Below are 23,828 nucleotides of genomic sequence, written 5' to 3' on the forward strand. Positions count from 1 at the left end.
GCACCACCAGGGAAGCCCTACTGGAAGATTTTAATTACAGTTTCAATTTCATTACTTGTGATTGGTATGTTCATGTCTTCTAATTCTTCTTGGTTCATTTTTGGAAGGTTGTACATTTCTAAGAATTTTTCCATTTCTTCCACGTTGTCCATTCTATTGGCATAGTGTTGCTTGTGTAGTCTCTTATGATCCTTTGTATTCCTGCATTGTCAGTTATAATTTCTCCATTTCATTTCTAATTTTATTGATTTGAATTCTATCCTTTTTTCTTGATGAGTCTGGTTAAAGGTTTATCAATTTTTTTTATGTTCTCAAGGAATCAACTTTTAGTTTTATTGATATTTGCTATTGTTTTCTTCATTCCTATTTCATGTATTTCTACTCTGCTCTTTATGATTTCTTTCCTTTTATTAACTTTGGGGGTTTCATTCTTCTTTCTCTAGTTGCTTTAGGTATAAGGTTAGATTTTTTATTTGAGACTTTTCTGGTTTCTTGAGGTGAGATTGAATTGCTATAAACTTCCCTCTTAGAACTGCTTTTGCTGTGTCCCATAGGTTTTGGGTTTTCATGTTTTCATTGTCATTTGTTTCTATGTACTTTTTGATTTCTTCTGTGATCTCTTAGTTATTTAGTAGCATAATGTTTAGCCTCCATTTTTTTGCGTTTTGTACAGTTTTTTTCCCTGTAATTGATTTCTAATCTCATATTGTTGTGGTCAGAAAAGATTCTTGATATGATTTCAATTGTTTTAAATCTACTAAGTCTTGATTTGGGACCCAAGATGTGATATATCCTGGAGAATGTTCCATGTGCACTTGAGAAGAAAGTGTATTCTGCCACTTTCAGGTGGAATGTTCTATAAATATCAATTAAATCTATGTGGTCTATTGTATCATTTAAAGCTTGTGTTTCTTTGTTTATTTTCTCTCTGGATGATCTGTCTATTGATGTAAGTGGGGTGTTAAAGTCCGCCACTATTATTGTGTTACTGGCGATTTCCCCTTTCATGACTATTAGCATTTGTCTTATATATCGAGGTGTTCCTATGTTGGGTGCATGTATATTTAAAATTGTTATATCTTCTTTTTTGATTGATCCCTTGATCATTATGTGGTGTCCTTTCTTGTCTCTTGCAACAGTCTTTATTTTAAAGTCTATTTTTTCTGATATGAATATTGCTACTCCATCTTTCTTTTGATTTCCATTTGCATGGAATATCTTTTCCCATCCCCTCGCTTGCTGTCTGTATGTGTCCCTAGGACTGAAATGGGTCTGTTGTAGACAGCTTATATATGGATCTTGTTTTTGTATCCATTCAGCCAATCTGTGTCTTTTGGTTGGAGCACTTAATCTATTTACATTCAAGATAATTATTGATATGTATGTTCCTATTGCTATTTTCTTAATTGTTTTGTGTTTGTTTATGTGGGTCTCTTTCTTTTCTTGAGAAGAGAAGCTTAGAGAAGAGAAGCCACTTAGAGAAGCTCCTTTAGCATTTGTTGGAAAGTTGGTTTGGTGGTGCTGAATTCCCTTAGCTTTTGCTTGTCTGTAAAGCTTTTCATTTCTCTGTTGAATCTGAGTGAGATCCTTGCTGGGTAGAGTAATCTTGGTTGTAGGATTTTCCCTTTCATCACTTTAAATATATCCTGGCACTCCCTTCTATCCTACAGAGTTTCTGCTTAAAAACCAGCTGATAACCTTATGGGAATTCTCTTTTATATTATTTGTTGCTTTTCCCTTGATGCTTTTAATATTTTTTCCTTGAATTTATGTTTTTTACTTTGATTAATATGTGTCTTAGTGTGTTTCTTCTTGGGTTTATGCTGTATGGGACTCTGTGTTTCCTGGACCTGTGTGGCTATTTCCTTTCCCATGTCAGGGAAGTTTTTGACTATAATCTCTTCAAATATTTTCTCAGACCCTATCTTTGTCTCTTCCTCTTCTGGGACTCCTATAATTCGAATTTTGGTGAATTTAATTTGTCCCAGAGGTCTCTGACGGTGTCCTCATTTCTTTTCAGTCTTTTTTCTTTATTCCATTCCATGGCAGTTATTTTCACCATTCTATCTTCCAGTTCACTTATCTGTTCTTCTGCCTCAGTTATTCTGCTATTGATTCCTTCTAGTGTATTTTTCATTTCAGTAATTGTGCTGTTCATCACTGTTTGTTTGTTCTTTAGGTCTTGTATGTCCTTGTTAAACATTTCTTTTATTTTCTCAATCCATGCCTCCATTTCTATTACTATTTGGATCATCTTTACTATTGTTACTCTGAATACTTTTTCAGTTATGTTGCCTATTTCCTCTTCACTAATTTGCTCTTGTAGGTTTTTACCTTAATCCTTCATCTGTAACATATTTTTTGGTCATCTCATTTTTTTGATGGGTGCAGCTGTGTTCCTGTCTTGCTGATTGTTTGGCCTGAGGCATCCACCACTGAAGTTTGCAGGCAGTTGGTTGGAGGCAGGTCTCATCGCTGAGATGAGGGCCTCTGGGAGAGCTCACACTGACTAATATTCCTGGTACCTGAAGATCTCTGTTAGTCCAGTGGTTTGGACTTGGTCCTCCAACCACAGGTGCTCAGGTCTCCTCTATGTTAATTTTGTCAATGGTTTGTCTCATACATTGTAGGTTTTTCCCTCACTTTGTCATTTGCCAAACTCTCTCATGGAGTTTCCTGGCATACAGTATTTAACAAATATATCTATACCTGTATCTATATCTATGTTTATACTCAAACCAACCATCTCTTCATTTTAGTTTTGTCTTGAGTGTTATTTTTTGAAAGTTTTCACTCCTTTCCAATATATTTGGAATTTATATTCATTTTAAGATGTGAGAAAGAAACACATTTTTTTGATTAGTGCAGAGTTTCACCAGAATATATATTATGGACAATATTTCTGTGGGATGTTACCAGGGTTAGTCAAAAGAAGGATTCTATGATCAAGTAAATTTGGTAAACACAAGGTTTAAACAAAACCATCAGGTTTCTTTGCTGAAAAATTATCAAAGTGGAGCCTATTCATTACAATATTATTTGAAGTAGCAAAGCACTAGGAGCAATCCAAATATAAATCAATATCATGCCAGATAAATAAGTTATGATTTTTCAATACAAAGTAATACTATGCAGCTGTAAAGAAAAAAATGAGACTATTTGCTTAATACTAAGGGGAAAGAATATCTGAGTTAAACTGTAAGTGGAAAAAACAAGAATATGGTATGTCATATATGACACTTTGTGTTAAGAAAGGAGACAATTAGAATATATAGTCAAACCCTTTTTGATAAGCAGAGAGGAATTTTGGAAAGCTCACAAGAAACTAAGAACAAAACAGATGGAGAGATATACCATGCTCTTGGATTGAAAGAATCAATATTGTGAAAATGACTATACTACCTAAAGCAATCTACAGATTCAATGCAATCCCTATCAAATTACCAATGGCATTTTTTTTTAAAGAACTAGAACAAAAAATCTTAAAATTTGTATGGAGACAAAAAAGACCCCAAATAGCCAAAGCAGTCTTCCGGGAAACAAATGGAGCTGGAGGAATCAGACTCCCTGACTTCAGACTATACTACGAAGCTACAGTAATCAAGACAATATGGTACTGGCACAAAAAGAGAAGCATAGATGAATGAAATAGGATAGAAAGCCCAGAGATAAACCCACACACATATGGTCAACTAAACTATGAGAAAGGAGGCAAAGATATACAATGGAGAAAAGACAATCTCTTCAATAAGTGGTGCTGGGAAAACTGGACAGCTACATGTAAAAGAATGAAATTACAACCCTCCCTAACACCATACACAAAATTAAACTCAAAATGGATTAGAGACCTAAGTGTAAGACCAGACACTGTAAAACTCTTAGAGGAAAACATAGGCAGAATACTCTTTGACATAAATCACAGCAAAATCCTTTTTGATCCACCTCCTAGACTAATGGAAATAAAAACCAAAATAAACACATGGGACCTAATGAAACTTAAAAGCTTTTGCACAGAAAAGGAAACTACAAACAAGATGAAAAGACAACCCTCAGAATGGGAGAAAATATGTGAAAATGAATCAATGGACACAGGATTAATCTCCAAAATATATAAACAGCTCATGCAGCTCAATATTAAAAAAAACAAATAACCCAATCAAAAAATGGGCAGAAGACCTAAATAGACATTTCTCCAAAGAAGACATACAGATGGCCAAGAAACACACGAAAAGCTGCTCAACATCACTAATTATTAGAGAAATGCAAATCAAAATTACAATGAGGTATCACCTCACACCAGTTAGAATGGACATCATCAGAAAATCTAAAAACAAGAAATGCTGGAGAGGGTGTGGGGAAAAGGGAACCCTCTTGCACTGTTGGTGGGAATGTAAAATGATACAGCCACTATGGAGAACAGTATGGAGGTTCCTTTAAAAACTAAAAATAGAATTACCATATGACTCAGCAATCCCACTACTGGGCATATACCCTGAGAAAACCATAATTCAAAAAGACACATGCCCCCCTATGTTCATTGCAGCACTGTTTACAATAGCCAGGTCATAGAACAACCTAAATGCCCATTGACAGAGGAATGGATAAATAAGATGTGGTACATATATACAATGGAATATTACTCAGCCATAAAAAGGAATGAATTTGGGTCATTTGTAGAAATGTGGATGGATCTAGAGACTGTCATATAGAGTGAAGTAAGTCAGAAAGAGAAAAACAAATGTCAAATATTAACACATATATGTGGAACCTAGAAAAATGGTACAGATGAACCGGTTTGCAGGGCAGAAATAGAGACACAGATATAGAGAACAAACATATGGACACCAAGGGGGGAAAGTGGCGGGGTAGGGGTTGTGCTGTGATGAATTGGGAGATTGGGATTGACATATATACATTAATATGTATAAAATGTATAACTAATAAGAACCTGCTGTATAAAAAAGTAATTAAAATTTAAAAATTCAAAAGAAACTAAGAACAGTGGTTAGAGGAAGAAATCTTTTTTCTGATTACTTTTGAAACTTACTGGTTTTTAAACCACATGAATATATTATATTAAAAAAGTAAATAAAAAATTAAAAAATGGAAAGCCTCTTAGAGGCTTCAGTATACTAATGTAATTTTGACTCTCTAAGTTGTGGGTAGCTGTGAGTTATGTGGTTACCCACAATGGTTACTTATAAACTCATTCAAGTTACAAAATCCTACAGAATTTGGGGTTCTCACATTTCCAAAAAAAATTATGGAAAAATCATTTCAGAATTCACATGTTATCTGTAGCATATACTATATACAAAGTTTTATATTCTTGGGTTTCTGTGTGTGTGTGTATGTATGTGTGTGTGTGTGTCTGTGTGTGTGATTTCTATTCTGTTTTTTATTGACCAATTCTATCCTCAGTACTGAGTATTTTCATCTCTGAAAGAACAAGCCACTTCTTATATTTCTTTTTTGTTATTTTGCTGATATCAAAATTAATTCTTCTTTTTCAACATTTTCTTGAACTATTTTTATCCATTTATTCTTTCAGATGATTTTCTTTATCAGCCACCTAAACATACTTGTTGGAATGGTTTGAGAAGAACTGATATCTTCATGGAATTACATAAAGACAGAAGGGCGTTTCCACCTTTTTGGCTATTGTGAATAATGTTGCTATGAACATTGGTGTACAAAAAAAAAATGTATATAGAAGGGAGACTGTTTCCTATATACCCTTAGATAATTTCCAGGTTTTGGATCATGTGAAATGTTTCTCAAGTATTCTGTTATGCCATTCAGTAAAGTCTAAAATAGCATGATTTTTTTGTTTTTCTTCATATAATGCCTATTTCTTAATTTTCTGGGGTTTTCTTTGTTTGTTTCTGTTGTAAAGAAGATGTGTTATTCACTTTATTTTCTCAAGGATTATTATTGATATAAACTATTTTTTTCTTTAATACATATTACCTTTTAAAAATTTTATTTTTGACATTTATTGAGACAAATATATACTTCCCTTTGACCAATTCATTTGATAAAATAAAATAACAATTTACTGATAACTTACTAACGTTATTGTTGGAAGAAGTCATGCTCAAAAAATAAAAATTGCTATTTTAATATAATTTTGAATTCTTTTGTGTGGATCTCTTATCTATAGTTGGAAATGGAATTGGCCTAAATGTTTGTTTTTGGAGCTTAGTTTGTCAACTTTTTACATTTAGGTCATACCAAATGCATATAATAAATTAGCAAGTTCTCCATATGGTTCTGAACTCATTAAGAGCTTATAAGGTATTTGAAAGAAATTTTCTGCACAAATTTTGATTCCATTGCCTTTTATAATTGTAACTCTCGAACAGTATTTTCATTCTTCGCCTCTCAAGCTGCATTAATGTGATTTACAGTTTTGTAGAAAATTGTCCATTTAATCTTACATTCAATTACACTTTCAGGCCTGGTTGTGTTTTCTCTTTCAGTAAGGTCAGCTATCTCTGGAAATTTAACAAGACAGCACAAAGGAATCCCAAATTTGGTAGTCTCATCTTTTTCAGGCTTACACTTTCACCTCCAAATTAGGGGTTGCCATATGTATTGCACATGACTTCCCATGGTGGCTACTGCCTCCTCTTTGTCTCTATCTGTGTAATATCTACCAGAAAGGTAGTGAAATTTATGGCATTTTTATGGCAACCTTCCTAGTTTCTGCATTAATGTAGGCTTCTTCTCTTTCTCCTTCTTTTTTTTAAATTTTATTTACTGTAACTTTTTGTCTGAGTGTCAGGGTTAAAGACTTGCTTTTGTGCAACCATTTTCCCCTGAAATATCAATGCACTTTTCATTATCAGTTTAACTGCTTTCCATCAACAGCAGTGACAATACTAGGAGTGCTGGGCTATATAAATGTAGTGGGCGTCAGGGAGGAGATTAATCATACAAGCTAGCATAAACAGTCCTGGAACCACTAATATGCTGACACCCTTTTGGCAAAGCCTGGAGCAGCTTGGTAAAGGATCCACACTTGTTTTTTATTTGTGAAATAATCAAGAATGTGGAAAATTGGGGAAGTAAACTGCAGATACTTTTTCTAATATTCTTTTTTCCTTCTTATTCTCCACCAATTAGTTGATTTTTAATTTTCATTATTATTAATGAAACTAAAGGATATGTATAAATGTAAATATTTCAGCTAAGATGACGGGATATGACATACAAAAGACAAAATGCTATAAATAAAGACAGTCTTCTGTTACAATTGGTACTAATAAAGAATTATATTAGAGGACCTCCCTGGTGGTGCAGTGGTTAAAAATCCACCTGCCAGACGTAGAGAATGGACTTGAGGACACAAGGAGGGGGAAGGGTAAGCTGGGACAAAGAGTGAGAGTGGCAGTGACATATATACACTATGAAATGTAAGATAGATAACTAGTGGGAAGCAGCTGCATAGCACAGGGATATCAGCTCAGAGCTTTGTGACCACCTATAGGGGTGGGATAGGGAAGATGGGAGGAAGACGCAAGAGGGAAGGGATATGGGGATATATGTTTATGTATAGCTGATTCACTTTGCTATACAGCAGAAACTAACACAACATTGTAAAACAATTATACTCCAATAAAGATGTTAAAAAAAAAAAAGAATCTGCCTGCCGATGCAGGGGACTAGGGCTTGGAGCCCTAGTCTTAGAAGATCCCACATGCCACAGAGCAACTAAGCCCGTGTGCCACAACTACTGAGCCTGCATGCCAAAACTACTGAAGCCCATGCACCTAGAGCCCATGCTCTGCAAGAAGAGAAGCTACACAATGAGAAGCCCGTGCACTGCAGCGAAGAGTAGCCCCCAGTCGCCACAACTAGAGAAAGCCTGAGGGCAGCAACGAAGACCCAATGCAGCCAAAAATAAATAAATAAAATGAATAAATTTATAAAAAAATAAAAGAATTATATTAGAGTTAATATATCCACATTCACGTACATTTTCACAAAATCTCCAGGTAATTATAGTCATGAGTGATGCTGTTTTCTGACATAGTTTCCTTTCCCAGGACTATTGGTAATATTTGTAATTCAGATAAGCACATCTTACTTCATGCTAAAACTTTACCCCGAAGTTATGTACAGAGAAGTTTAATTAACAGAAAATGACATATGACCAATATTAATAAATGATTCAGGGAAGCTGAAATTCCCCAGGCTGCCTAAATCTCATTCTTTGGGATGTATTTCTCATTTTTCATCCTTATTACAGACTTTTTTTTGGCCATATTGATGAGCCCTCTGATAAAGAAATATTGACTCATTCATCTTCCTTGCCCTCAGGGGTATTACCCCATAACCTTCCAGGGCCACAGCAACTTGACACCCTGGATAGCATCCTCAAGAGTGGGCTTGGATCCAGATAATTTTGAAAGCTACTGAATTTGCATTTTGCAAAGCCAAATATTTCTTCTTTATACTTTAATTTTTCTTTTACTGTGCTTTTTTTCTCCATCGGGAAGAGTTACTTTTGGTTACCCGTACCCGTGAAATTTTTCTTCCTCACCAGTCAATCACTCTACCATTATAGGACTTCCTAGGTAGTGTCACAGTTTCACAAGAGCAGTCACAGCTGCCAAGTTGCTAAAATTATGGCAGGACTCAATCACAAGCTATGACAATACTATATTAATAATGAACTCAAGTCTCCAGTTGCATGAATAATTTTAGAATAACATTCCATAACTGCAGATTGTAGACATAAACAGTGGATGACAGAAGACATTGAACCTGTCCCTGCAGAGATCTAGGGATGTAGCTAGAAGCAGCCTGCTTATGAAGTTTGCTGTTTTATCTTACTAGTCAGCTAAGGGAAATCACTAATCAATTTTCAAAGAAGGAGTTAGTTAAAAAAACTATTATTTACATATGGATACACACATATATGTTCACATCCAATTGTACAAACATGTTTAATGACATAAGAAATTCTTTATGATACGGTAAATGGCGGATTATAAAATGTAAATACAAATGATTCAAACTGAAAAAAATTCAACCCCATTCCAATAAGAGAAATGCATTTTTAACTTTAGTGGGTAAAAATCTAAAATCTTGACAATACCGTCTGTTGACGAGGCTGTGGAGAAACAGAGACTTTCACACATTTCTGGTGGGAATGTAAATTAGTATGGAGGGCAAATATAAAAATTTGACCCAGCAATTCCATTTTGGGGATTTTTATGCTCCACATAGCCTTACATGATAAATGTAAAGGTTATTCATGACAGCAATCCAATAGCAAAAGGCTGGAGACAATCCCAAGTCCACTAAAAGTGACCGGTTAAATAATATTGTACATTTATAACATGGAGTACTGTGTAGCTGAAAAAAAGAATAGAGAAGCTCTTCATGAACTGATATGAAAAGATCTCTAAGACTTATTAAGTTAAATAAAAAGCAGAACAATGTGCATAATAAGCTACATTTTGTGTTACAAAAAGGGAAACAATCTATATTTGTGTTGACCTGTAGGTACACAAGACACTTCAAAAGAAACTAAGAACAATATTTCCCTGGATGGAAATTCATCAAAATGTTAGAGCCTTTGTAAATGATGGGAATATGGGTGATTAAAGAAATTATAAGAACTTTCATTATACCCCATAATTTATTTATATTTTTAAATGCAAAATGAAGTTTTAAATGGTTTTCCAGGAAGATGAACCAAGTCTATCTGTAGCATTTTGTAGCCCAGATGTACGTGCTTATGAATAATAGCAGTAAGGGATGAGTGCTGTGGAGAGTCTATGGGCTTGTTCTCTGGTTAACATTTGTCACATCCTTCCAGGGACAATAATTTGTCCTAACCCCCCTTAGACCAATTGGAAAAATTCCAAATGGGCTGACACATAGGAGTTAGCAAGGTAAAATGCAAGTAAACATGAGAATGAAACAGGGCCCATCCATACTTCGGCTAATTCAGAGATGAGTACTTATGAATGTCACCCCAGGCACAGCCCACACTTCAGAAGATAATTTCTTATGGAGGAAATTTGGGGTTATCCCAATGGAAGCAGTATCTTGAGAGCTTGCAAAAGCAAAAACCTTTGGATAGCATTTAATTTTAAGTAAAATAAAAATGAAACATAAATTCCAGAAAAAGTGCCTAAGTCAAACTACTTGGTATTATGAGTAATTTTAAAGCAAACACTCATGCTACTACCATTGTGCTGGAGAAATATAATGCCATATCCTCAGAAGCAACTCCTAGTGTCCCTTCTTGATCACATCCCTTTCTCTCCCTTGAAAGATAATCACAGTCTTCACTTTCATGGTAACTACTTCTTTGCTTGCAGTTGTAGTATTACCCCCTTTCATTTTGCTTGTTTTAAAACCTTATTTACAAGAGCCATTTATGCTGCATGGAGCTACATTTTGTTCATTCTGCCAACTACATAATATTCCATTGCATGCTTGCACCACCTTTAAAATATCCATCTAACTGAAGATGGACATTTGGAATATCTCCAGTTTAGGGCTTTAAGAATGATGCTGATATAAACAATATCTAGATGTATGTGGGTTCATAGCATGAGTTTTTCTAGGGTAATTAATTGTCCCTGAGTGAAATTGCAGGGTTATGAATAGTTTCTTCTTTTCTAGATACTACAAAATGTTTTCCAATGTGGTTTTATCAATGTATACTTTTAGCAGTCTACTAAGGTTCTTCACCAGAAGTTCTAAATGCTTAGTTTAGTCAGACTTCTGAACATTTGCTAGTCTAATAGGTAGATAGTAAGATCTCATTATGGTTTTAATTTTCATTTCACTGTTGATGAATGAAGTTGTGTGCCTCCTTATATATTAATTGGCCATTTAATATATAAGGATATCTTTTGCCTGTCCTTTTATTGGATTGCATTTCTTTAAAAGTGTTTACTTTAATACATGTATTTATAAGAATCTAAATGATAAATGATCAGGGTTAGAGGTTAACCATGTAGCCAGAAGGCAAATGCCAGATTTTCAAAGATTTTCAAAAGACCCAGATTTTCACAAAACCTTTTAGTGTAATTATCTTGCATAAATTATTCATCAGATAAATTGGGCCTAAGCATTTGCCCATCTCACTCCCTGCTGCCAGTTTTCTGCCCATGTATGTACCCAGATCAATGAACGATGCTAACAACAGTAGGTAACATTCACTAGATTCTTTCCAATGTGCATGGCACTGAGCTAAGCAAGTACCTTATTTACTTCTCTCAGCACCTCTATATGGACTGTACTATTAGGCTGAGGAGCTTGAATAACGACTATTACGACTCAACTAGAGAGAGATGTAGCTGGGAGTTGATCACTCATTTAACTCTCAAGCCTATGCTCTTACCCTGTCTCAAAATAAAATTTCCTTATGGTTTCAAATTTGGAATCACTGTGTACTGTGGAAATGGCAATCATTAGTTCTAATAAAAGAGAATATAATAAAGTACGTAGTTTAGAACTGATGGAATTTAAATTCCCTAAAAAACATATCATGATGCATTATGACAGATACTGACAAAAATAAAATAGGTTTGCATAAAGCTTACACTTATGTTTGTATCACAGACAATATGTGAATGGCAAATGTGGACGCTTTCAACTTACTACTGCATCTATAAACATTTTATACATCTTGAATAGATAAAATCAGGAGCTCTTATTCCAGGCCCATTTTTTTTGAGGTTAAAATCATGAAATAAACAATAATGGCAAACCTAACCATGCATCCAGGAGCAGTTACCCAAAATTCTTTAAAGGTAACTTGAAAGGACAGTCCAAAACATTGAGTCTCAAAGGGACTTTCTAATCATTAGTAAGCATAAAATAGAAAAATGTTTAAAAGTAAAACACTACTGTTTCTTGCATGAGATCCCAGAGATCTGTGAGAAAATAAACCTTTATTTCCAAGTTAAAATTTGAATTTGTTGGAAGATAAAAGAACTGTGCTTATTTGAAGCAAAAAGTTGCAGAAAGGTGATCAGACTTTGAAAAGCTCACAAGAACTAAGAACTGAGCTAAGGTCCATGAAGTTGACGGCAGTTTCTGAAGCAGTTTATATAATGAACTTTAATTCAGAGGGTTTGTTTTTCCCCCTTTTGAGGGAAGCTTCTGGCTTGAACATGTTCATGGGTCCCATACAGCTTGTAAATCTATGTTCTTTCTCCCGCTATGACTCTGCTCAGGCTTGTAGTTTCACTTGAAAGAAAAATGTTCAACATCTCCTAGGCTAAGCATTAATCCTCCCACTGCTTGATCAATTAAATCCCACTGTCTGTGTCTGGAAGGCAAAGTCTGAGCTTTATGTATTGCTTTCTGACAAGCTCCATTTCCATGCTCCATGGAACAGATGCAGTAGTGTAACTCTGTGTGCAACAGGATTTTGGACCCTCAAATCTAGAGGGCCAACAGGTACAGTGTCTCATTTTACCATTTAATAAGTTCAAAGGTCTATAATGATTATATTATACTATCTAATGAATTTAGTTCAATAACAGTATCTTATCTTTCGTATGGCATTTAATAGCTTACAAGGTGAGAATACATTATCTTGTTTGCTCTTCAAAGCAGTTTTTTATGTGAGGCAGTGCTTTATCATATTCCATTTAACAACGAGGAGAGACTGTGCTCTTGCCCAGGGTCACATAGCTAGAAACTGGCAATCTTGTAATTAACATCCAGATCTTCTGATTCTAATACAAGTGGTCTTTCTTTTTCAATTCACTTAATAAACCCAAGATTGGAAAATTATAGAGGACTTTCAAAAGGAGCCATATTATCAATGTGCTTTGAATCCAGAAAACTGATGATAATATAAATGTCAAATTGCTGCTCACTTGAATAGAACAAAACAAAGAATAAGCCATTTTAATGTTGCCTCTAAGATAAGAAATTTTGGAAAATGTGCCAAGATAGCTTTAAAAAGCCCTAAATGTGATCGGTCAGGCCGCTGGAAGAGAAACAGGCTTGTCCTGTGGGGAACCTGTTACTCATAAGGTCCCAATGTTCTGGCCTTGCCTTCTCATGCATTTCACATGTATAGGTATTTTTCCAGCTGCAAAATCCTAGAAGGTAGGTGTTTTGGTTTAGTTTTCCCCAGAGACACATCCTGAGATAAAGATTCAGGTGCAAATGACTTATTTGGAAGGAGAAAGAAACACCAGTAGGGAGTGGGGCTAACAAAGCGTGTGTCATTGAGCTAGCTGCTACCAGGGTGACTGGAGATTAATCCCAAGAGGAAACCCTGAACACAGTAAAACACACACCTCAGAGACCTCCCACCTGAAGGGGGAGGGAGCTGGGGTGTTCATATGCCAACTCCCATCAGTTTGTGTGTGTGTTTTTTTTTGGTTGAGTTGGATCATTGTTGCTGTGTGCAGGCTCTCTCTAGTTGCAGTGAGCGGGGGCTACTCTTCATTGCAGTGCGCAGGCTTCTCATTGTGGTGGCATCACTTGCGGAGCACAGGATCTAGGCGTGTGGGTTTCAATAGATGTAGCTCGCAGGCTTTAGAGCACAAGCTCAGTAGTTGTGGTGCACTGGCTTAGTTGCTCAATGGTATGTGGGACCTTCCCAGACCAGGGCTTGAACCCCTGTCCCCTGCATTGGCAGGCGGATTCTTAACCACTGCACCACCAGGGAAGTTCCCCCATCAGTTGTTTTTGAGAGCTGCTGGGAGTGTGGAGGGAAGGATAATTCCCTTACCCTCTGGCATGCTGTGCAAGAGGGCAAAATGGCATTCTATAGAGTAGGAAAAAGTTCCCAGGCAAAGAAATGCAGACACTGGCAGGGCAAAGTCACTGGTAAGAGGGACACGGTAGTGTGCCCAAAGGGTATGCTATATCAGGATCCAGGTCTTATATTTTAAAACTTTTCATTCAAAGTCCAGAATAGTATTTGGGACATAATAGTCTCCTGATAATTATGGACACATCAACCTGACACAGAGTGGTTGTGAGAAATGTTTACAAATTAAATCCTAACATACAAATTAAATCCTAACCACCAGAAGAACAAAAGAAAGAAGGAACAAGAAAGGACAAAGAAGGCACTGAAATTCATCTCTACTCACACTTTCTCATAAATCTTGTTGGGATGCTCCGGCCATTCAATCATGCACACCACTCGGTTGGGCATGGTCTCAGTGGTTGAGTAGTAGCCCTGGGGGAAGGCCAGGAGGAGAGCCAGGACCCAGATGACACAGATGACCACCTTGGTGGCTGTGGCCGACAGTCGGGGCTGGAGGGGGTGGATGATGGCCATGTACCTGGAACAGAGAAGAAAGGACAAACATTCCAATTTGGTCACCAAAATCTGCATTAGTGATTATGCATTGCTCCTGCCCAGTGAAAAATTCTCCAGAAGCCCTTTGAGTCCTGGTGATTTTTACAATTATTTTCTTTTTCATATTCTATCCTTAAGTTTTATGACTTTTATGACATAAATGCTAAACTCAGCCATATATTTTTAATATTTTAGAACCCATCGAGCAACATTACAGGAGAGAAATTTTCATTCTTGTCCTTATGCTAGGGACATGATGCCTAAGTATATGTCAGTGGCTTACAGTGAAATAAGAAAAATAAGAACAACTTTGTGAATTTAGCCAATGTAAAGCCTATCTTTACCTTTTTGGGATTAAGGAATAGTGGTGATAGAAATAGTAGTTTTTAAAGTCCTGGTGTAGCAATTTAAAAGGCTAGCAATCCTGTACAGGTCCATACAATTTGAAGGGAAGTGAATGTGTACGAATGAGAAAGCAGTGGCCTAAAGCCAACAAAAAACCAATAGCTCCTGGAGAAATCTTCACCAACTCTTTGAACATCTAGAAGTCAGTGTATGGCTAACAAAGTATGCTTCATGAAGAGAAAGAGACCCTCCACCTCCTGAGACAGACACACTTGAGCATATCAAAGCCCAGGGTAGATGAAACCTCTCTGCAGGAAGAGGGAAGCAAAGTGAATGATGACTTTAGGTCTGGAGCCATTTCTCCATCTCTTACTTGGGATCAAGCACTGAGTGGTGTCATCTGAATGAGTGTCCACGTCTGAATTTGTGTATAGACTTTGAGATTCAGCAGAGATTTTAGAATTAACAAATATTCCAATCAGCATTTAATACCAGTTATAGTCACATCAATTCTGCCTCCTGCCTTGAAAAAATCATCTACCTTTTAAAGGGATAGGTTTAGCCCAGTCCCCTAACACCCCTGCCCCGAGCTTTTGAGGTGTGTGGTGGACAGGAACAAAGCAGCTTGGGACGGAACACAGCTCACGCCCCTTCTAGGGTACTGCTCCCTTCCCCCATGTTGTGAGGACCCCTCCTGTCTGGAATCTTGTTCTCCAGTGGATGCTGGACTCAAAGTGGCTGAAGTCAAGTACTCCCACCTCACTGGCCTGGTTACAGGGTCCTCACTTGGGGAAGGGGAGCCATGCCAACCTCTTTTCTCATCCCTTTGTTACTATTTTGCACTCTTAACACCTGCCAGTAAATATTGTCTACACTGAAAACAATTATTTTTTGCAGAGTTCATGGATCCATCCCTTAAAATATGCATTTTTTTTTCACAGTCGGAATTATGTCTTATACCGCCTTTGGGGTTTAAGTATCTGACAAAATCTCCGAATCATGCATTTGATTCTCTGACAGGCAGGTGTTTCTGGCTTCCATGGGACTGAATAGTCAATGGAGACTTCAGAAATGAGCAGACAAATAGAACAGCTGTCAGCTGGCTCCAAATAATTCCACATAATTCTTTTTTATAGTCTTTGGACTCTAAGATCTCTAGGCTGGAACTGGGGCCAGGCTTACAAGGAAAGTAATTTCATTCAGTATGTGCACTACAAATTCACACTGTGCACCTGCCACACGCAGAGCACTGTGTTTCCTTGTGAACTCCGAGCTTCTAATTTCTCCAAGGAGAAAACGCATATAAATAAACAGCCACAAAACATGACAGTAGGATATGTGACCTCAAGCGGTAATCTGATAAATACCTCAGAGCCTTAGGGAGGCTGCAGATTCAGAATGGCAGGTGGATTATTGAAGAGGCTTAAAGGGGTGTGCTTTGCTGGATTTGGGGTGAGCCTGCTGAGCATCTGGCTTGAAGGGCAAGAAGCATTCAGAGACTTCCTCCCTTCTCCATGTTATGATTTGTTAGATCTTCCCTGTCTGAGAAGCTTGATGGCTCAGTTTTCATGAAGGCTTTCCTGATTGTCCTTTTATAGAATACCTTTTAGAATACCTTTTCCTAGATTTTCTTGCTAGGGACTTAGGCTTTCCTTCTCTGGTCTGTAAGAGTGATGGCACTGACAGTGTTCAGTATATGAAAGTATATTAGGATGCCTCAGGTCAGCTTTTACACATGTAATCAGAACTGATGATAGCTGCCCGGAAGGAAATCCCCAGGATCTTTTCCTTCTCCCTCTTTTGGAAAGTGGTTAGGTAGTCTTTTTAAAAATTTATTTTATTCAAGTATTGTTGATTTATAATATAGTGTTAGTTTCTACTGTACACCAAAGTGGTTTTTATATATATATATATATATATATATATACATTCTAAGGATTGATAGTAATTTTTTTCCTTCTGATGAGAGCTCTTAGGATTTATTCTCTTAACAACTTTCATATATAACATACAGCAGTGTCAATTATATTTATCATGTTATACATTACAGCCTTAGTACTTTATTATCTTATAATGAAAAGTTTGTACCTTTTGGCTACTTTTACCCAATTCTCACTCCCCCAACCCCCACCTCTGAAAACCACAAATATGATCTTCTTTTTCTATAAGTTTGTTTGTTTTTGAAGTATAACACTATGTTAGTTCCTTGTATACAGCATAGTGATTGGATATTTCTATGCAGTTCAAAATGATCACCATAAGAAGTCTGGTTATGACCTGTCACCATAAAAAGATATTACATAATTATTGACTTCCCACACTGTACATTTCATACCCATGTCTCTACTCTTATTTGAATATTTTAGTCATGACATATCAGCAAGTCACTGTGCCCCTCCTTTGTCAAACACACAAAAGTGTCAGCATGACTCTGAAAATGTTATCACCTATTTGGGAAATATAATTATGCTTTAACAAAAAGACACTAAGTGTAGGTAGTCTTGAAGTCAGGAGAGAGCGGAATTAGGAATAGATTTGCAAAAGATATTGTGGTGGAGGTGAGTAGTAATCTATAAATCTCTGGGCAAATTTCCCTGGTTGATTTGGTGGCTATAAAGTCTGTAACTCAACTATCATCTACAGAGCATTGAAAGGGCAAAGACAGATTTCCCTGGTGGCACAGTGGTTAAGAATCTGCCTGCCAATGCAGGGGACACGGGTTTGAGCCTTGGTTCGGGAAGATGCCACATGCCACGGGGCAACTAAACCTGTGCATCACAACTACTGAGCCTGTGCTCTAGAGCCCGTGAACCACAAATACTGAGCCCACACGCCACAACCACTGAAGCCCGCGTGCCTAGAGCCCGTGCTCCGCAACAAGAGGAGCCACTGTAATAAGCCCACGCACCCCAACGAAGGGTAGCCTCCGCCTGCCGCAACTAGAGTATGCCCGCACGCAACAAGGAAGACCCAACGCAGCCAAAAATAAATAAATAAATTTATATATAAAAAAGAAAGGGCAGGGCTTCCCTGGTGGCGCAGTGGTTGAGAGTCTGCCTGCCGATGCAGGGGACACGGGTTCATGCCCCGGTCCGGGAAGATCCCACATGCCGTGGAGCGGCTGGGCCCGTGAGCCATGGCCGCTGAGCCTGAGCGTCCGGAGCCTGTGCTCCGCAACGGGAGAGGCCACAGCAGTGAGAGGCCCGCGTACCGCAAAAAAAGAAAGAAAGAAAGGGCAAAGACAACTCTCAACCTGCAGTGAATCGAGCATTGTCTGGCTACTTCCAACGGAGGTCCAGTATACTGCAGACCTGATGACCTTCTATACTTGGGGTGGTATCCTGAAAAGAATCCTGAGAAGTCTTGGTTCCCTCTTGGTTCTGCCTCTTTCCTGCTGCCTGACAGCAATGAAACCTTTGTTTCCTCTTTAGTCATGGGGTGGTTGTGGCAATCCTAGAATCAGAGCCAGTGGATGTGGATTTGTGCAATCACTATTGTCTTCTTTCCAATTTGCTGAAGGGCTGGACCTGGTTGGTCATGACTAGAGTCTCTTTTGAGTGTCTGTATTAAAATTGTAGAATTGCTTACTGAAGCATTTCCCAGAGACAAGAGCTTTCCCCTACAAAGCTGGACATGCAGCCGTGAAGATGCCTGTCTCAGCTTCAGCACCTCCCAGGCTCCTGCTTTCACTGTGTCTGTGCATTCTCAGACTTCACAGGAGCTTACAGAGGATGCACAAGGGAGAATGTGGTGATTACACTGTCCCTTTTGGATATTATTTCAAATGCAAATTTTTAATTTACTTTTAACTCAGAATAAATGTTCAGACTTTAATAAATTTAACCTAACAGTCATCCTCATGGCCGAATTGGTGATACCTGGCTCAGAATCTAATGTGACTGGGGCTTAAGGGGGAATCGCATAAGCATATCAGTGCTGTAGCTCCAAATGGGTGGGGAAAGCCATATTTTATTATTATTGCAAAAATTGTAATTTGGAAGCCCATTTCAGTTAACTCTGCCATTTCCTGAGTGTAGGAGCTATTTCAGTGACAGATAAAAGTATTGTACACATAAAGCCAGAGAGACTAAAAAAGATTGACTTTAAAAACGTATATATTTTCATTTGTATGAAATAGAGCTATTTATAAATCTCCTTCCTCCCTTTTTTTCTTTCTTCTTTCTCTCTCTTGCAATTCTCACTTCTGGGGCTTGTGTAATGCACTTCTTTCTTATTTACCCTAAATCTAGTACCATTTGGATGACTTGTCTGCAGAAGGATACATATTTCCTTTCTTACTGTCCATTTGTATTTTGGATTCTATTAACATACATTTATATATTTATTTGTAACCACCCTGAACAATTCTTGCTTATTCGCTTGTAAGTTATCACAGAGTAAGTGCTGCAAGCACCAGGAAATTACATTCAATAAATATTTATTGACTACATTGTGCTCATGGGACTAGAAGGCAGTCAATGAAATGTCTTTCTAGTTTATGCATTAATCATCAGGCTACCAGAGAGACTGTCTGGAGGCTGTGTGGGATGTAGATTATGTTCTCCACTTCAGGTTGTTTCAGTCCCATGGTGGGCCATGAGCTCTGATTTGAATTGTATGTGGCCTCTCTGATGAAAACTTGAGGTACTGTCTTCCTCCTGCATAATTTTGCTTTATAAAATGAATTCTCCATATAGTGCTTTAAGTCTGGCAAAATATAAGCCTGCACATTTTTAAAAACACAGAGTGAAACAATCCTATTGTGAGAAAGAATTCCAGTCTTCTGACAAGCTGCAGTATTCTCATAACTTTCACCTATACCAGCCCTAAGTCATTTGGCAAACAGAATGTCTTTCCTCTACTAGGAGATCTGTCTTACCACATCCTTCTTCTACACTTTCCCTTCCAATTCCAGTCCTTGCTCTCCCTTATCCACACTCACTTCTTCCTGTGATGGTACAAGTTTCCTTTGAGGGACTGCATCTCCCTGGGTTCAAATGACCAGGAGGGGTGACAGCTGAGAGCATGGCTATCTCTTCTCTCTTTATCCTCCACAGATTCTTTGAGGATGGTAGTTGCTGTGACTTATTCATGCTGGTATCCTTGGCTTCCTCAGTGCCTAGGATATAGTAAATACTCAATGAAAGCTTAATTTAATAAATGAATATACAAATTTCTTGGCACATGGCAGGGGCTCTGTAAATGGTTGTTGAATAAAAATACATGCAGCAGGAGAAGTACATGCATATTATACCTTTGTTTCTCCCAGTCTGAACATATGTGAGAATAATTATTGCTCAGTGTTTTCTGTTGTACAGACATCCAGGATCATCCTGCAGGAGTGATCTCACTGGACCCAGGTCTTCAGAATTTCCTAGATCTTGACGTTAAGCCCTAAAATTCTCAATAAGTATTTGTCAAATAAATTCTGCATTGACCAGCATGTTGGGAACTGTACAAAACAAAACTCAGTCTTTCTACATGGCAACACCCCTTGGCTCTTCCTCTGAACAAGAGGTCACGTCATCCTTTCTCCTACTCCCCTTCCTTCCATTATAAGGAGCACATAGTCTTTCTACCTGAGGTCACTAACATTTCATCAGTTGGGGTTTTCTTCCAGGACATTTCCTTAATCATCAAAATTCAGGGAACTTATTTAGCCAGATCATTTGACCAGCAACTTTATCTACTCAACTAAGACAAATCTCACAACTTATAACCAAAGAGGTCTTTGAGCAGCCAATAGAGATGACACAGAGTCATCTACTAAATCATTGTGGTAATGGCAGAGCCTCTCACATTCTCACTGCTGTTATGTACAACTCTAAATAGCATGAATTTTTTGCCTCCAAGCCCAAGTAGATTCATAACACTGTTGGTGGACTCATTTCAAAAAGTACCAAATAACAACAAGATTTCAGTAAACAAGACCATAAGAAATGGGTACAAAGACAGATGAAACCAAGAGCCTGTGACAATTTAGAGTGAATTGAAGGAGGGGATGTGGCTGACTGTTGTCCAAGTTGTCCTGTTCAGGTGGACCCATGTGGTTCAAATATGATTCAGATGTAGAGTCTCCAGCCAGGGTTACCATAAAAGTATACATGACTAAAGACTGAAATGGACTATGGGTAAAATGCAGTAAAGGTCTAAACCAAATATAATATCCTGAGTGTTTTGAGGAACAGCCAAGATGACAGAGTAGGAAGACCCTGAGCTTGACTCCTCCCATGGACACACCAAAATTAGTGAGAATGACATGAAGCTGAACCAAAAAGATTTTCCACATCTAAATATATAAAGAAGGAACCACAAGGAGACAGGTGGGATGGGGGCAAAGACATAGTATAGTCAAGACCCACAATCCTGGCGAGGTGACCAACAAATAGGAGGATAATCACAATTGAAGAAGTTTTTCCCAAGGAGTGAGGGGTCCAAGCCCCACCGAGGGCTCCCAATCCCAGAGGTCCTTTACTTGGAAGGTGAGTCCCCAAACATCGGGGTTTGAAGGCTAACCAAGTTTGCATATGGGAGAGCTGGAGGCCTTTGGGAAAAAGACTCTGGGCTTGAAGGGTACATGCAAAATTTCACACTCTCTGAGACCCACTGCAGAAGCAGTAATTTGAAAGAAGACCAGGTCAGACCCACTTGTTGATCTTAGAGAGACCCTCAGAGAGGCAAGAGGGAACTGGGACTCCCACTGGAGACATAGACAATCAAGGCAGCCATTTTTTAAAAAATGGGCAAAGATGTTTATTCCATATTAAAAACAAACAAAAGGAACGGCAAACAAGTTAAAACCACACACCACCTGATGTCAGTAGGGATGCTGGTATTTTAACCTACCAATCTGTTTGTAATGAAGGCTTTTAAGCAATCCCACTTTCTATAATGGAAGCTTTCAAAGGAGCTGGGGTAGCTGGTATGGGTAGGTTAACATTTAATAGGCTCTGGATCATTCACATCCAGATATCAATCTCTGTGGTTTTTTTTTTTAATTTTTATTTTACTCTATTGGAGCATAGTTGATTAACAATGTTTTGTTAGTTTCAGGTGTATAGCAAAGTGATTCAGTTATACATATGCATGTGTCTATTCTTTTTTAAAATTCTTTTCCCATTTACATTATTACAGAGCATTAAGCAGAGTTCCCTGTGCTATACAGTAGGTACTTGTTGGTTATCCATTTTAAATACAAGAGTAGTGTGTACTCCAAACTCCCAATCTATCCCTCCCACCCACCCTTCACCTCTGGTAACCATAAGTTCCTTCTCTGTTTCTGTTTTGTAAATAAGTTCATTTGTATCATTTTTAAAAAATTCTGCATATAAGCGATATCATATGGCATTTGTCTTTCCCTGACTTCACTTACTATGATAATCTCCAGGTCCATCCATGTTTTTGCAAATCACATTATTTCATTCTTTGTAATGACTGAATAATATTCCATTTCATATATACTACATTTTCTTTATGTATTCATTTGTTGATGGACATTTAGGTTGCTTCCATGTCCTGGCTATTGTAAACAGTGCTACAATGAACATTGGGGTGCATGTATCTTTCTGAACCATGTTTTTCTCTGGATATATGCCGAAGAGTGGGATTACTGGATCATATGGTAGCTCTATTTTTAGTTTCTTAAGGAACCTCCATACTGTTCTCCACAGTGGCTGTACCAATTTACATTCCCACCAACAGTGTAGGAGGGTTCCCTTTTCTCCACACCGTCTCCAGTATTTACTGTTTGTAGATTTTTTGATGATGGCCATACTGACAAGTGTGAGGTGATATCTCATTGTAGTTTTGATTTTTATTTCTCTAATACTTAGTGATATTGAACATCTTTTCATGTGCCTCTTGGACATCTGTATGTCTTCTTTGGAGAAGTGTCTGTTTAGGTCTTCAGCCCATTTTTTGATTGGGTTGTTTGTTTTTTTCATATTGAGTTACATGAGCTGTTTGTAAATTTTGGAGACTGATCCCTTGTCATTGCATTGTTTGCAAATATTTTCTCCCATTCTGTGGGTTGTCTTTTTGTTTTGTCCATGGTTTTCTTTGCTGTGCAAAAGGTTTTGAGTTTAATTAGGTCCCATTTGTTTATTTTTGATCTGTCTAGGAAACATATCAAAAAAGATATTGCTGTGATTTATGTCAAAGTATGTTCTGCCTAATTTTCCTCTAAGAGTTTTATAGTAACCAGTCTTACATTTAGGCTTTAATCCATTTTGAGTTTGTTTTTGTATATGGTGTTAAAAATGTTCTATGTTCATTTTTTTTACATGTGGATGTCCAGTTTTCCCAGCATCATTTATTGAAGAGACTGTCTTTCTTCCATTGTACAGTCTTGCTTCCATTGTCAGAGATTAATTGACCATAGGTGCATGGGTTTACTTCTGGGCTTTCTATCCTATCCCATTGATCTATATTTCTGGTTTTGTGCCAGTACCATACTGTTTTGATGACTATAGTTTCATAGTATAGTCTAAAGTCAAGGAGCCTGATTCCTCTAGCTCCGTTTTTTTCCTCAAGATTGCTTTGGCTATTCGGTGTCTTTTGTGCCTCCATACAAATTTTAACATACTTTGTTCTAGTTCTGTGAAAAATGCCATTGGTAATTTGATAGGGATGGCATTGACTCTGTAGATTGCCTTGGGTAGTAGTCTTTTTGACATTATTGATTCTTTCAATCTAGAACATGGTATACCTTTCCATTTGTTTGTGCCACCTTCAATTACTTTCATCAGCATCTTACAGTTTTTGGAGTAAAGGTCCTTTGTATCCTTAGGTAGTTATATTCCTAGGTATTTTATTCTTTTTGATGCGATGGTAAATGGGATTGTTTCTTTAATTTCTCTTTCTGATCTTTTGTTGTTGTTACTGTAGAGAAGTGCAAGAGATTTCTGTGTATTAATTTTGTATCCTGAAACGTTACCAAATTCATTGATGAGCTCTAGTATTTTACTGGTGGCATCTTTAGGATTATCTACGTATAGTATTGTGTCATCTGCAAACTGTGAGTGTTTTACTTCTTCCTTTCCAGTTTGCATTTATCTTATTCTTTTTCTGCTTTAATGCCATGGCAAGGACTTCCAAAACTATGTTGAATAAAAGCGGTGAGATTGGACATCCTTGTCTTGTTCCTGATCTTAGAGGAAATGCTTTCACCTTTTCACCA

General features: G+C 37.5%; 1 protein-coding gene across 1 annotated transcript in view; it reads right to left on the reverse strand.

Moving 5' to 3' along the window:
* Window positions 1–23,828, reverse strand: part of TACR1 (tachykinin receptor 1) — a 100,993-nt gene that overhangs the window by 64,585 nt on the left and 12,580 nt on the right. The window contains exon 2 of the mRNA XM_032653077.1: window positions 14,094–14,288. Coding sequence (XP_032508968.1) covers window positions 14,094–14,288 — 195 coding nt within the window. The remainder of the gene's footprint in view (window positions 1–14,093; window positions 14,289–23,828) is intronic.

This window comes from Phocoena sinus, chromosome 13, assembly GCF_008692025.1.
Source record: "Phocoena sinus isolate mPhoSin1 chromosome 13, mPhoSin1.pri, whole genome shotgun sequence".
Taxonomy (NCBI): domain Eukaryota; kingdom Metazoa; phylum Chordata; class Mammalia; order Artiodactyla; family Phocoenidae; genus Phocoena; species Phocoena sinus.